This window comes from Microcebus murinus, chromosome 16 (assembly GCF_040939455.1).
Source record: "Microcebus murinus isolate Inina chromosome 16, M.murinus_Inina_mat1.0, whole genome shotgun sequence".
In the NCBI taxonomy this organism is placed as follows: Eukaryota; Metazoa; Chordata; class Mammalia; order Primates; family Cheirogaleidae; genus Microcebus; species Microcebus murinus.
The window spans coordinates 32550497-32564984 of NC_134119.1; the positions used below are offsets into that span (position 1 = coordinate 32550497).

Genomic DNA, 14488 nt, shown 5'->3' on the forward strand with positions numbered 1-14488 from the left:
GACGCGTTGGGACGCTGTTTGAGTAAAAACCTGCAAATCCCTGTTCCCAGAGTACTTTAGGCCCAGAAGAACTGGGTTGGAATCAGGTCCTGCCATTAATTGGCTGTGATCTTGAGCAAGTTACTTAATTTCTCCAGGCCACAGTTCGTTCTCCTTGGAAAATAGAGATAAAAAAGTCACACCTGCTTTCAAGGGCGGAGATTCTCATACTTCAGCTGCATCAGAATCAGCACCTGGAGTTTCTCATTCAGTAGGTGGGAACCAACTATTTGCATTTCTAACCAGTTGATAATGATGCTGCTGGTCCCGGGATACTTTAAAAACCACTGTTCTAGGATGTTCCAAGTGTCTGAAACATTTGGCGCAGTTCCCGCACAAGGCAAGCTAACACTATTATTAATTTCCAACCTGCAGAGGCCTTCTCCCAACACCCAGGTTGCTACAGGACCCACCTGCTGGGGAGAGGGACCTTGGCAGCAACGGTGGGCGGAGCCGCCCGTAAGAGAACGCTGAAGTGGGGGATGGGGGGGAGGCGTGCGCTCTGCTGCGCCTGCGTGAGGAGCGAGGGGGCGTGGCTCGGAGCCGGAAGCGGGAGGCTGCAGGGGCGGGCCGGCTGGCGTCCCCTTTCCGGCCGGTCCCCATGGAGGCGCTGGGGAAGCTGAAGCAGTTCGATGCCTACCCCAAGACTCTGGAGGACTTCCGGGTCAAGACCTGCGGGGGCGCCACCGGTAGGCCGCAGCGGGGCGGGGGTCGCGGGGAGGGGGGTGTCCTAGAACCTCGCCCTGGCACCTGGACTCTGATCGGCCTGCCGGAGTCTGAGGGACCAGAGCAGAGGCCATTCTGACCCTTGCTCCCCATTCTGCAGTGACCATTGTCAGTGGTCTTCTCATGCTGCTACTCTTTCTGTCCGAGCTACAGTATTACCTCACCACGGAGGTAAGGGGCGGGGCCTGGCGCGTGGGCGGGGCTTGACATTCTAAGGGTAGGACCCTTAGGGTGGGAGTGAGGAAGGAGAGGCGTAGGGCTAAATCTTACTGAGGTAGCCCTGCTCCAGGTGCATCCTGAGCTCTACGTGGACAAGTCGCGGGGAGATAAACTGAAGATCAACATTGATGTACTTTTCCCGCACATGCCTTGTGCCTGTGAGTACCTCACCATGGGTGAGAGAGTTGGGAGTCCCAGGGTTCTCATGTGGGCTTCCACATTCACCCCTCCAGCCCAGGTTCTGGACTGGATCCCAGTACAACTTCCTTCTCCTAATCCTGTCCTGCCCCAAAACAGTCCCAGTATCCCAATCCTCCAAAACCCAGATCCCCTTGTCCCTTGGATCCCAGTACTTTAGTCTGACTTCCTGCTTCCAGATCTGAGCATTGATGCCATGGATGTGGCTGGGGAACAGCAGCTGGATGTGGAACACAACCTGTTCAAGCAGCGATTAGACAAAGATGGCATCCCCGTGAGCTCAGAGGCTGAGCGGCATGGTAACCAGGGAAGGGGGCAGGGTCTCATATCCCAGAACTGGACATCCCTGAGCTCTAACTTCAGACAAGTGGCCGTGGCAGGCTCCATGACATTTTTTTTTTTTTTTTTTTTTTTGAGACAGAGTCTCACTTTGTTGCCCAGGCTAGAGTGAGTGTCATGGCGTCAGCCCAGCTCACAGCAACCTCAATCTCTGGGGCTCAAGCAATCCTCCTGCCTCAGCCTCGCCGAGTAGCTGGAACTACAGACATATGCCACCATGCCCGGCTCATTTTTTTTATATATATTAGTTGGCCAATTAATTTCTTTCTATTTATAGTAGAGACGGGGTCTCGCTCTTGCTCAGGCTGGTTTCGAACTCCTGACCTCGAGTGATTTGCCCGCCTCGGCCTCCCATAGTGCTAGGATTATAGGCGTGAGCCACCGCGCCCGGCCGCTCTGTGACATATTAAACAACTAAGACCTAAAGGAGTCAAGTGGCTTATCTAGGGTCCCCAGTTAGTGAGAATCACAGTAGGCTGAAATCCAGGCTTCTAGCCTCTCTATATATTGAGTAGAGTACTCTACCTGGTGTCATTCTCGGAGATCCTTAATCCTTCTTATCGTGGTTTGAGAAACAGAAGTTTGAGGATGGTCTTATGTGCTGTTGCCCTGGTAGACATGGACCCAGGCTTCTCTGAGTGTTCACTTTCCCAGCCCATTAGCTAAATTCAGCCCTTAATGCTCTTCCCCTTTGGAATGTAGGTGGCTCAAAGTTAAGAGTTGGTTCTCAAGTCAGATTGCCTGGGTTAAAATCTAGTTTTGTCTCTTGCAGTCTGTGAGCCTTGGCTATAAAGTGGTGATAAATGGTAGTACTGACCACATGGAATTGTAGGATTGAAAAATGCATGGTACAGAGTGGGTGCTCACTTTTAGCTTCCTTTCCTTTATTTTGGTGCCCCCCCTGCCCCCGCCAGTGCCTCCATTAACTCAGTTTCCCACCATAGCAAAACAGTCCTCAAAGCTGAGATTTTTCACACCTTAAGGATTGCTCTGGTGGTGAGCTTTATCATTCGTTCATTCCGCAGATATATGTGGAACCAACAGAATTTGCTGTAGGATTGGATACAGTGTAAGAGAACGGAATCAAGGTTGATTCTAACGTTTTCAGCCTGAGCGAATGAATGATTTGTGATTAAGATTACCAGAGGAAGAAAAGGGATTATTTTTTGGTGGGAGGAGTGAGCAAATGTTAGATACCCACTACTGTGTAACAAATTACTCCAAAAGTTAGTAGGTTAATACAACAAACATTTGGGTTTTTGTTGTTGTTGTTGTTTTTCAGTTTCCCTGGGTTAGGAATTTAGGTGTGGGTTGGTTAGGTGATTCTGGCTAAGGTATTTTATGAGGTTGCAATCAAGTGGTTTCCTGGGGCTGTGGTTGTTTGAAGGCTTGACTGGAGCTAGAGGATCTACTTCTAAGAGGGTTTGCTTGGGTGGCTGTTGGCAGGATGCCTCAGGGCCTCTCTGTATGGGCCTCTCAGTAGGGCTGCTTGAGTGTCCTCACAACATTGCAGCTGGCTTTCCCAACTTGGATCTTGTAAGTGGTCTAAGAGAAGGTAAAAACCACAACTTTTTTTATGACCTGGCCTCAAAAGTTGCATACCGTCACTTCTACAATACCATACTGGTTATACAGGTCAGCCCAATTTATTGTGGGAGGGGACTACATAAGGATGTGACTACTAGGAGGTGGGGATCATTGGAGACATCTGGGAGGCTGGTTCCCACTGGGTAAGATCAGCATTTTGGGGAGGAGAGATTTCAGGTTTGGGACATGTTAAATTTGGGATGCCTGTTTTATACTCTGGTCATGTTAAGGGGCCAATTAGATGTGCTACTGTAGAATTTAAAGGAGTGGAGCTGGAAAATTTAGGAGTTAGTAGGATATAGATGGTAAAGCCATTGGATTAAGTAAGGAAACCTCAGGAGTGAATGTAGTAGGTAGAGGAGAGGTTTAGGGACTAGACTGTGAGCCCCTCCAATATTTAGAAGTCACGAAACGAGGATCCAAGAAGGAAAATTGAGAGATAGCCATTGAAGTAGAAGAGATCCAAGAGGTATCCCAAAAGCCAAGTGGAGAAAGAGTTTTAAGGAGAGTGAGCAGCTGTGTTAGAAGCTACTGATAGTTCAGGAAGATTAGTGAGAATTGAATGTTGCAGTTGGCAACACGGAGATCACTGGAAGCTTGGAAAGGAACAATTTCGATACTCTTAGGGTGAAAAGGGATGAAAATCTGATCAAAGAGCAGAAATAGAAGTGGGGACATTAAGTACAGGTGACACTTTGAGGAGTTTTGCTATAAGGGAGAACAGAGAAATGCGATGGCTGGAGGAGAATGTGGGTTTGGTGGTGAGAGCAAATGAAGTTCTGTTGCTTCTCTTTTCTTACTGGAAACTGAAAGCAAGGACATTAACTAAGACTGAGGGAAGAGGAAGGGGTTTGAAAGCCCACGGAGACAGGAGAAGGTCTAAAGTAGTCATCTCAGAGAATGGGAGAATGAACTGATTGGGGAAACGAAGTAGAATGCCAGCAGTTGTAAGGAAGGTATAGGTAAGCAGTAGGTACAGAGAATCCATTATAACTGTGGTTTGGGTTTTGCTGGGTTTGTGTAACAAGGGGACAGTGAATTATAGTTACATGCAGGAGAGGCCGAGCGTGGTGGCTCACGCCTATAATCTTAGCACTCTGGGAGGCCAAGGCGGGCAGATTGCTCAAGGTCAGGAGTTCGAAAACAGCCTGAGCAAGAGCGAGACCCCATCTCTACTATAAATAGAAAGAAATTAACTGGCCAACTAATATATATAGAAAAAATCAGCCGAGCATGGTGGTGCATGCCTGTAGTCCCAGCTATTTGGGAGGCTGAGGCAGAAGGATTGCTTGAGCCCAGGATTTTGAGGTTGCTGTGAGCTAGGCTGACGCCATGGCACTCACCCTAGCCTGGGCAACAAAACGAGACTCTGTCTCAAAAAAAAAAAAAAAAGTTACATGCAGGAGAATAATTACAAAGGACCATGGAACTTAAGGCAGGAAGTGAGGACATGAAGGGGTGATAGTGTTGGTAGTACCAATGAATTGGTACTAGAGATACCAGAGATATCTGGATACCAGAGATAGGGAAGTAGGAAAATAAAGGTAATATTCAGATCCTTGAAGTTGAATTTTGGAAGCTTTGCAGTTATTGGTAATGACAGAGTCTAGGTGTGAGCCATGGAAATGGGTGGCTGAGGTGGGATGAGAAAATAAAAAGATTAATAGTGGACAGGAGGTCAAGGTATTAAATGTTTTGAAATCACCAATTATGATGGAGTAAGTAGAAAGATGCAGAGAGCCAGTGCAGAGGAAGAGGTCTAAGGAAAAGCAGCATGGTGAATCAGTTAAGGGCATGCTCTTTGGAATCAAGGCTGAAATCTGCCACTAACTAGGCTGCATTGGGCAAAGTCACTTCTCATCTGTGAGCCTCAGCATCTTCTCAAGTGGGGATAATAACCTCCGCCCTCGTGGGGTCATTGTGAAGTTGAAATGAGACAATGTATATAAAGTACAGTGATCTGTACTCAGCTGATGTTTAGTATTTACTGATACTGTTTTCTTGCTATTACTTTTATTAATATATGTGTAGAAGTCCTCAGTGTCTGACTCAGCATGGACTGTATAAATCTTTGCTATTTTTTTTTTTTTTTTTTTTACTATACACAACAAAGACAAAATTCTTTGCTATTTTTATAACTTATTATTTCCAAGCCGTTGACCAAAGAAAGGGCTCATGCAGAGGCTGGGGCCACACCTTTCACCATCTTCTCTCAGCTGATGCCTCTGCCTCTGCCTTCCCCTTAGAGCTTGGGAAAGTTGAAGTGACGGTGTTTGACCCTAACTCCCTGGACCCCGATCGCTGTGAGAGCTGCTATGGCGCTGAGTCAGAAGACATCAAGTGAGCTGGACCCTGGGGTTAGGGGGAGCGGGGTTCCCATCAGGTAGCATCTGTCAGCCTCAGCCTCAGTCAGACTGTGGTAAGGGGGAGGTCGGACCCAGAATCTGGAGGCGGTGGGGTGCGTTCCTTGATCACGATCCTGGTGCAAGTGGCTGAGGCTTTGTGACCAGGCCCTGCCTAGGAGCTACACACCTAGGGATGAGGCTAAAGTGGTCTCTACCCTTCATCCTAGACGAGTGGTTTGGAGGTGGTCTTTGGAGTCCAACTGCCTGGGTTCCACCTGTGTCCTTGGGCCAAGCCACATAACCTCTCTGTGTGAATAGGGACAATACTGACACCTTCCTCACAAGTCACATAAGGATTAAGTATATATCATATGTAAAGCACTGGGGTGGAAGGCCCAGCCCAGATCATTACACCCTCAATATATGGTAACTGCTGTTGTGTTTCCCAGGTCCTGACCCCTGACAGGCTAATTCAGCAGGTCTGGGGTGGGGCCTGGGAATATTTACCTTAAAAAAGTTTTTATTGTGATAAGATATATGTGACATAAAATTTACCATTTTAGCCATTTTTAAGTGTACAACTCAGTGACATTAAGTATAGTTACAGTGTGGTATACTTATCACCACTTTCTTTTTCACAACTTCATCACCCTAAACAGAATGGTAATATGTTTTGTATGGTTTTTTTTTGAGACAGAGTCTCACTCTGTTGCCCAGGCTAGAGTACCATAGCGTCAGCCTAGCTCACAGCAACCTCAAATTCCTGGGCTTAAGCAGTCCTTTTGCCTCAGCCTCTCAAGTAACTGGGACTACAGGCATGTGCCACCATGCCCGACTAATTTTTTCTATATATATTTTTAGTTGGCTAATTAATTTCTATTTATAGTAGAGACGGGGTCTCGCTCTTGCTCAGGCTTGTTTCGAACTCCTGACCTTGAGTGCTCTGCCCGCCTCGGCCTCCCAGAGTGCTAGGATTACAGGCGTGAGCCACCATGCCCTGCCGGGAATATGTATTTTTAACAGTCCTGCTGCCACTGAAGAAACACGCTTGGAGAACATCTGATGGTCAGGGATGAGGCTAGCAGTGCTTCATTAGCAGGCAGATGTGTTTGGGCTTTATTTCCCAAGATGCCAGTGTTGGTCTCCTGCCTCTTTGACACACTCAGCCAACGCCCCCTCCTACAGGTGCTGTAATACCTGTGAAGATGTACGGGAGGCATATCGCCGTCGAGGCTGGGCCTTCAAGAACCCAGACACTATTGAGCAGTGCCGGCGCGAGGGCTTCAGCCAGAAGATGCAAGAGCAGAAGAACGAAGGTTGCCAAGTGTATGGCTTCCTGGAAGTCAACAAGGTACTGGGGGAGATCGTGGCAAGATAGGGCCAGCCGGGCTGGGCGAGCTCCATGGTGAACCAAGGGCCCACTCAGGTCCTTAGGAGGCAAAGGGAGGACACAGCTGGAGAATGAGAGGGAATATCTCCTACAGGTGGCCGGAAACTTCCACTTTGCCCCTGGGAAGAGCTTCCAGCAGTCCCATGTGCACGGTGAGTGATCCTACATCGGCTGGGGAGGTTTAGACACTGGATACCTTCTTGGCGAGTTTGACTGCCCTTCACCTGCCTGATGTTCTTATGTCTTTGGTCCAGAGCAGGCTTTCATCTCAGGGCTGCGGTGGTTAAAACACAGGGTGAGAAGCCAGGCTGCCTGGATTCAGATACCAGGTTCACACCTTACTGGCTGTGTGACTTTGAGAAAGTTTCTTAATCTTTTTGAGCTTCAGTTTCCTACTTTATAAAATGGTGATGACAGTACTTATCTCACAGGGTGCAGGTTAAAGATTATAGCATGCAGCAGACACAATGGCCCATTCCTGTAAGCCTAGCACTCTGGGATCCCGATGTGGGAAGATCACTTGAGGCCCGGAGTTCAAGATCAGTCCAGGCAACAGCAAGGCCTCATCCTTACAAAAAATAAAAGCCTGGTGTGGTGGCGTGCGCCTGTAGTCCCAGCTATTTGGGAGGCTGAGGCTGGATTGCTTGAGCCCTGGAGTTTAAGGTTGCTGTGAGCTAGGCTGATGCCACAGCACTCGAACATGGGCAACACAGCAAGACTCTGTCTCAAAAAAAAAGAAAAGGAAGTCTTAAGGACCAAAACAAGGCAGGATAAAGATGATGGAGGTGAGGTTGTAGGGTGCAGTGTGTGTGTCCTATTTTAAATAGGGTCGTCAGGGAGAGACTCTCTGATGGGGTGATATTTGAGCTAAGACTTGGAATAAGTAAGGGAGCCAGCCATGTGGTTGTCTGAGGGAAGTGTTGCAGGCAGAGGACGGTAAATGCAAATCCCCAAGGCAATAATGTGCTTGGCAAATTCAAGGTTCAGTAAGAAAGTTAGGGTGGCTGGCGCAGTGTGAGCACGGGAGCGTGGTTGGAAGTGAGGTGAGAGAGGTAACGGGGCCAGGTCACATAGGGCTTGCAAGGGCATTGTAGAGACTTGGGGCTTCTACTCTGCGTGAGCTGGAAAGCCATTGATGGGCTTTGAGGAAGTGGGGCCTGATCTAACTTAACTTGAAAGGTGAGCAGCTCTCCTACCACTCCATGTACAAGACTAGGGGGGAAAGGACAGAATCAGAGACCAGTCAGGAGGCTACTGCAGCCATCAATCCAGGCAAAATATAGTGGGGTGTGGACCCACCTGGCAGTGGAGGTGGTGGGAAGTGATTGGGTTCTGGATATATTTTGAAGGCAGAGCTGGGAGGAGTTGCTGGTGGGTATGAGGGATAAAGGAAAGAGAAGTCAAGAGTGCCTGCAAGGTTTTGTGCCTGAGTGGTGAGAAGGCACCTCATCCAGTGAGATGAGGAGACACAGGGCAGGTTTGGATATCTGGGACGGAGTGCACAGCAGGTGTTCAGCTTCTGACACGTTCAGACCAATGGGAATTGGGTGTCCTTTTAGGCACCCAGGATGTCGAGTAAGCAGTTAGCTATTCAAGCCTGGAGTCCAGGGGAAGAGCTTGCCTGGGGACATGAACGCTGTAGTCCTCAGCATATATAGGGAGCCGTGAGAGTGGATGGCATCACCCTGGAGATGAGGGTAGCCAGAGGAGGAGGAGCTAAAAGGGCTTGTGGCCAGCGCCCACATGAGAGGCACCAGCAGGGAACCTGGTATAAACACTGGTGAGGTAAGAGTGCCAGCCACGGGGTGGTGTCCTGCCAGCCGAGGGACATGTCTTTCAAAAACCATATCAGAGGCCGGGCGCGGTGGCTCACGCCTATAATCCTAGCACTATGGGAGGCCGAGGCGGGCAAATCACTCGAGGTCAGGAGTTCGAAACCAGCCTGAGCAAGAGCGAGACCCCGTCTCTACTATAAATAGAAAGAAATTAATTGGCCAACTAATACATATATAGAAAAAATTAGTGGGGCATGGTGGCACATGCTTGTAGTCCCAGCTACTTGGGAGGCTGAGGCAGGAGGATTGCTTGAGCCCAGGAGTTTGAGGTTGCTGTGAACTAGGCTGACGCCACGGCACTCACTCTAGCCTGGGCAACAAAGTGAGACTCTGTCTCAAAAAAAAAACAAAAAAACCGTATCAGATGCTTCTGGACATCAAGCAGGGATTGACCATTGGATGTATAACATGGCTGTCATTTGTGGCCTCGACGGAGCCTTTTGGGCATGATAGGGACACCATGGAGTGGGTTGAGGAAGGAATGGGGAGGAGGTGGAGCAGTGGGGAGAGACAGCGTGACTATGGTTTGCACTAGAGGGAGGAGAGAACACCGGCTGGAGCTGGAGGGAGGTGTGGAGTCAAGAGAGCCTCACCAAGGCGTGTGACGTGGCAGAATGTTAATATGCTGTTGGAAATTATCGACAAGAGCAGAATGATGCAGAGATGAGAGGGACAGTTGCTGGAGTCCTTGAGACGGAGAATGAAGATGATCTAGTGCCTCTCACAAGTGCAAAGGCCAAATTTAGCAGGAGGGAAGGCAGACTGTCGGTGCACGGAGGTTGGTAGCTGGAGTGGTGGAAGCAGGTGGATGGTCTCTTCTGAGTCTTCTGTTTTCTCTGTGGTATGGGAAGCGAGACCATCAACTGAGAATGAGGAGAGAGGGAAGAATGTGTTACCGATTTGAGAGAGAAGAAAAGATGTAACTGGGCACTTTGGGGCAGGAGAGTGCAGGGACTGCGGGAACAGGATTGCCAGGCAACGCTAGGGCCCCCCTTGGAGTGGGTGGCTGTGAATGGAAAGTGAGACGGGTCTGTGTGGCTGTCTCGTTTTCCCAGCTGTGTGTGGGTGGCATAGCTTAGGGCACTGGCATCACCAAGGGCTTGTGCTGCCAGGTGCTGCAGCGGTGAGGGAGTCCGAGGAATGAGTAAAGAAGTGATCCTGGTAGTAGACCACAAAGTGTAAGCTGGCAAAGGAGGAAAAATGGGATGTAGGGATGGGGGTGGGAGCCAGGAGGAGCAATGGACTGCAGGTCCTGGGTATGGTGTCAATGTGGTGTCAGTTTTAGGGTGCTGGAGAAAATTAGAAAGCTGGTGGTTAGAGCATGGGATACTTATGGAGGGGTGTGGTTATTAGGGAACGACCAACAGAGCGAGTGGCTTGGGTAGGTAGAGCACAAGATCAGGAAGGAGGGGTTCCTGGGAAGCCAGTGGAAGGGTCATCTGTGTGGGCAGGGAATCACCAGGAACCAAGGCTGGTCAAGGGCAGGTGAGAAGTGGCCCTGGAGGTTCTGCGTGGATCTCTAGGTGACTGAAACAAGCTTTTCCCTGAGCCTCAAAGCTGGGAATTTTTAGGGCAAAGGTAGGAACAATGATGTGGAAGTAGCAGTAAGGAGCAAGAAGGACCTCTCTTCAGGCCAAGGGGGGTTGGGGGTGGGTGTGGAAAGAAGGTGGGATGCAAAGGGTACAGTGCCTTGAAGGAACAGCCGACTGTGACTGGAACAAGAGGGTGAAGGGGATGCTCAGAGGTCAATGCCGGGGTTTTATGATGACCAAGCGACAGAGGGCCCAGCGGAAGGGCTTGGGAGAGAGGGAGGGAGTCAGGGTCAGATTAGGGGATGTGCAGAGCCACAAGGTGATAGAGCCCAGGGGATGAAGAGGGCCTGGCTCCTGAGCCGCTCACAGTGACAGAGGTAAGCAGGATTAAAGTGTCCCATGGAGACAGCCCTGCTGGTCTTCCAGGCGGTGTGTGGGGGTTAGGCAGGTGGGTGGGTCTGGGGCAAAAACCTCTTTATTCTGCAGGAGGCCAGGGAAAGGGTGGTCTTGCTGGGATTGTAGGAAGATGATCAGTGTCAACTGTTGGCACAAGGCCATGCGGGTACTCAGTAGGACAAGGCCAGAGTATTCTCTCTGCTTCCTGCTGGGGCTGTGGATCCCAGGACCAAGGGTGCCCTGGACATTCAACCAAGGATGTTCAAACACAAAGCTACAATTGCCCGAGGCCAGAGGTTTGGCTGAATTGAGGCCCGGGAGGTATTTTCTGACATCTTTGTTGACTTAATAGGGGGGCTAATCTCATATTGTAAAGTTTACCAAGTATTTTCCCGTCTGGTCCTCAGGACTGCCCTTTACAGAGGAAAACACTGAGGCCCAGAAAGGGCAAGTGATTTGCCCAATGTTACACAGCAAGAAAAGTGGCTTTTTGGGCTCTAGGTCTTTTGTTCTTCCTAGACCATGATTCTTCTCACCCCTCTTGGGCTCTCTCTGGCCAGGGAAGGGCTTTCTCAAGGAGGGGACCAGGAGGCGGCTTGTTGGCGGGGCCAGACCCTGTTGCTGAGGCAGAAATGTTCAGTCCTCCCTCCCGCCACATGCCTTCTCCACATTCTCATTGTGAAGTTCTGAATCTGTTCTCTTCCTCCTTTCTCTCTCCTTCCCTCCCCCACGCTGCAGTACATGCTGTGGAGAGTAAGTGGCCCTGCCCCCAGGGAGGCCAAGCCCCCACTTCTGGGGCAGCCTGCCCTCCCAGGATGGGGGGAGATTGGATGGGTCTGGGATTGGCCCCTTCTCTGGCCTGGCTGCTGAGTATAAAAAGCTCTATGTGTCTTTGAGGTACAGTTCCTACAGCAGGAGGGATTGGGCTACAGGGCAGGAAGAACTTGTTCTGGAACAAGTTTGGTATGGGGTGCCCATGGGCTGTGCCTGGGGGACTTTAGGGGGGCAGGGGAGTGGGGAAAATGTGGATAGCATTCTGTTTATTCTCAGATCCTGCCTAACTTTGCAGCTCATCGATTTGCTGTCAGCTCTAGTTAACTAGAGACCATAGTTGTGGGTTTTGTTTCCTGAGGTGCCGGCAGGGCCGTGGTGGGAGTGAAGGCCTGGAGTTCCGGTGTCTGTCATGGAAGGAATGGGATCCGGGCTCTCCCACAGGCCTAGGACAGGCCCTATCTGGCTGTCCTTAAGCAGGACCAGGAGGTGCCAGGCTAGACAGTGAATGGGGTCAGAGAAGAGCCAGGCGGGCCACACTCCAGAGGGAAGAGTGAGGGGCTGGTCCCACTCCCCCTGACAGCACCTTCTCTCTTTCTCCTAGTCCATGACCTGCAGAGCTTTGGCCTCGACAACGTATGTACCAGGTGGAGCCTGTGGGGGCAGGTGGGGTGGGAGACTCCTTTGCTGCTTCATTTCTCTGTAGGGACATGCCAGGAGGGGGACCACATGTGGAAAAACAGTTCCTAGGAAAAGCACGGTGGCTCACGCCTGTCATCCTAGCACTCTGGGAGGACAAAGTGGGTGGATCATTTGAGCTCAGGAGTTTGAGACCATCCTAAGCAAGAGCAAGACTCCATCTCTACCAAAGATAGAAAAAATTAGCCAGGCGTGGTGGTGCATGCCTGTAGTCCCAGCTAGTCGGGAGGCTGAGGCAGAAGGATCGCTTCTGAGCCCAGGAGTTTGAGGTTGCTGTGAGCTAGGCTCACGGCACTCTGTCTCAAAAAAAAATAAAAAATAAAAAGCAGTTCCTAGGACGTAAATGGGAGATTCCTTTCCTGTGTCAGGCAGGCTCTCCCCTTAGCTCCACAGCTTTTCCCAGACAGGTCCTCTCCTTCCCTTCTCCCCAGAGACCCAGGCGTCCCCATCTGCTGCTGTAATATAGAGCTTTGGGTGGCTGGCTGGGGACCGTGGGCCTTAGGCGCTGGTGTTGCTTGCAGATCAACATGACCCACTACATCCAGCACTTGTCGTTCGGGGAGGACTACCCGGGCATCGTGAACCCCCTGGACCACACTAACGTCACTGCACCCCAAGGTACCAGCCCGGGAGATAGCCCCCAGACACCAAAGACCCACGAGGCACCCATGCCAGTGCTCTCTTCCCCCCGCAGCCTCCATGATGTTCCAGTACTTTGTGAAGGTGGTGCCCACAGTGTACATGAAGGTGGATGGGGAGGTGAGTCTGAGGGAGCTCAGGTGTCAGAGTCTCCGCTTGGTGCCAAGTACTTGAGTTCCTTCATTTAGTTCCTTCAACCCCGGAGGTGAAGTGCTGCTCTCATCCCCATGTGATGGATGAAAACCCAAGGCTTAGAGCGGGTAGGTGACTTGCCCTCATAGGCAGAGTTTAGGCCCAAGGCTGGCAGGTTTTAAAACACTTCTCTCTTCTGCTGTCTAGACACCTCCATCCCTTCCTCCAGCGCCCACTGTGTCTGCCTCACTGTCCCCGGTCGACTGCCCTTGGGCTGGGGTTGCCAGGCCAAGCCTTCATGGGCCCCTGCTCCCATTTCTGCTGTGGCCAGGAAGCTGTAGAGTGTGAGGGACTGAGGGTCAGGAGTCAGTCCTGGCCTTGTTGGTACCACACTGGGGGTTGCCTTGGACCCCCAGTGAGAGCATCCACCAGATGCAGCTGGGATGGGTAAACTGACCAGAGGGCAAGTCAAGATGGCAAGGCTGGGAGCAGGGGTTTTGGTGGTCCCCAGGCCTTGGAGCATTAGCTGCCAACATGGTGCCTTATTCTGTCCCTGCACACAGTGAAGACACAGCGGGACAAGAGGCAGGTGCAGGGGTGGGGCTGATGGGGGCTGGAGCCGGGTCGTAGACCTGGCCCTTACCTGGGCTCCCCTCTTACCCCAGGTGCTGAGGACAAATCAGTTTTCTGTGACCAGACATGAGAAGGTCGCCAGCGGGCTGTTGGGTGACCAGGGGCTTCCCGGAGTCTTCGTCCTCTATGAGCTCTCACCCATGATGGTGAAGCTGACAGAGAAGCACAGGTGAGGGTGGGGGGCACTGGCCAGGCCTGGGCCTGTGGGAGTGGGAGCCCACTGAGCCCACCTGCTCCCCCGCCAGGTCCTTCACCCACTTCCTGACAGGCGTGTGCGCCATCATCGGGGGCATGTTCACGGGTAAGGAGCCCCCGCCATCTGTGGGGCTGGGAGCACAGTACGGGTGGGTAAAGCCTGGGCGCCACATGTTGAGAGAGAAGGGACACCTTGAGGCCCAGTGGAGATTCTGGCTGGGCCAGTTAGGTGACAAGGCTCTCAAGGTCAAGTCAAGGGCCCCGCTGGGCCAGTGCCAGCCCCCCTCTCTCCCCCAGTGGCTGGACTCATCGATTCGCTCATCTACCACTCGGCACGCGCCATCCAGAAGAAAATTGATCTGGGGAAGACAACGTAGTCATCCTCTTTCCCTTTGGTGGTTCCCCTCTTCTGTTTCTCCACGGCCTGTGGTTCAATCCCCAGCCACCCCACCCCGCCGCCTCAGAGTGAGCCCAGCCCCAGGGCCTAATCTATTGATTGTGATAGTACTCACTGGTCTCCGTGTGATTCTTGGGCTGGCTGGCCCCTTATCACAGCCACTTAACTACAGGCAGTGACAGCTGCCCTCTGGGAGCCCCACATGGGCATCCCCTGGTTAACAGGGTCTTAAACTAGACAGACACCCCCCCCTCAGCCCTGTCCACTTCTCCACTGTGGTCTTTGAGCTTTTGGGGTTCAACTCCGGGGTTCAGGCAGACCTTTCCAGGGTGAACATCCTGGAGCCACCGTTACAGGGCCCTGCATGCCAGCTGGGGCTGCCTCCTGCCACTCTGGGCTCAGTCACCTGACCCTGC

General features: G+C 51.5%; 1 protein-coding gene across 1 annotated transcript; it reads left to right on the forward strand.

The window, feature by feature from the left end:
* The first annotated feature begins 569 nt into the window (after positions 1 to 569).
* Positions 570 to 14182, forward strand: ERGIC3 (ERGIC and golgi 3). Its single transcript, XM_012754850.2, has 13 exons — positions 570 to 728; positions 866 to 936; positions 1055 to 1142; positions 1362 to 1481; positions 5355 to 5448; positions 6639 to 6804; positions 6938 to 6995; positions 11982 to 12013; positions 12598 to 12694; positions 12771 to 12835; positions 13513 to 13649; positions 13726 to 13781; positions 13973 to 14182. The coding sequence occupies exons 1-13, from the start codon at positions 641 to 643 to the stop codon at positions 14050 to 14052; spliced, it is 1152 nt and encodes a 383-aa protein (XP_012610304.1). The 5' UTR covers positions 570 to 640; the 3' UTR covers positions 14053 to 14182.
* Positions 14183 to 14488: the final 306 nt, after the last annotated feature.

Bases quoted from the DNA above. Each gene is read 5' to 3' on its own strand.
- ERGIC3 (XM_012754850.2), top strand. From the start codon at position 641: ATGGAGGCGCTGGGGAAGCTGAAGCAGTTCGATGCCTACCCCAAGACT. The intron at 1,143-1,361 runs GTGAGTACCTCA...TCCTGCTTCCAG, and splicing joins CCCGCACATGCCTTGTGCCT to ATCTGAGCATTGATGCCATG. The intron at 12,695-12,770 runs GTACCAGCCCGG...TTCCCCCCGCAG, and splicing joins TAACGTCACTGCACCCCAAG to CCTCCATGATGTTCCAGTAC.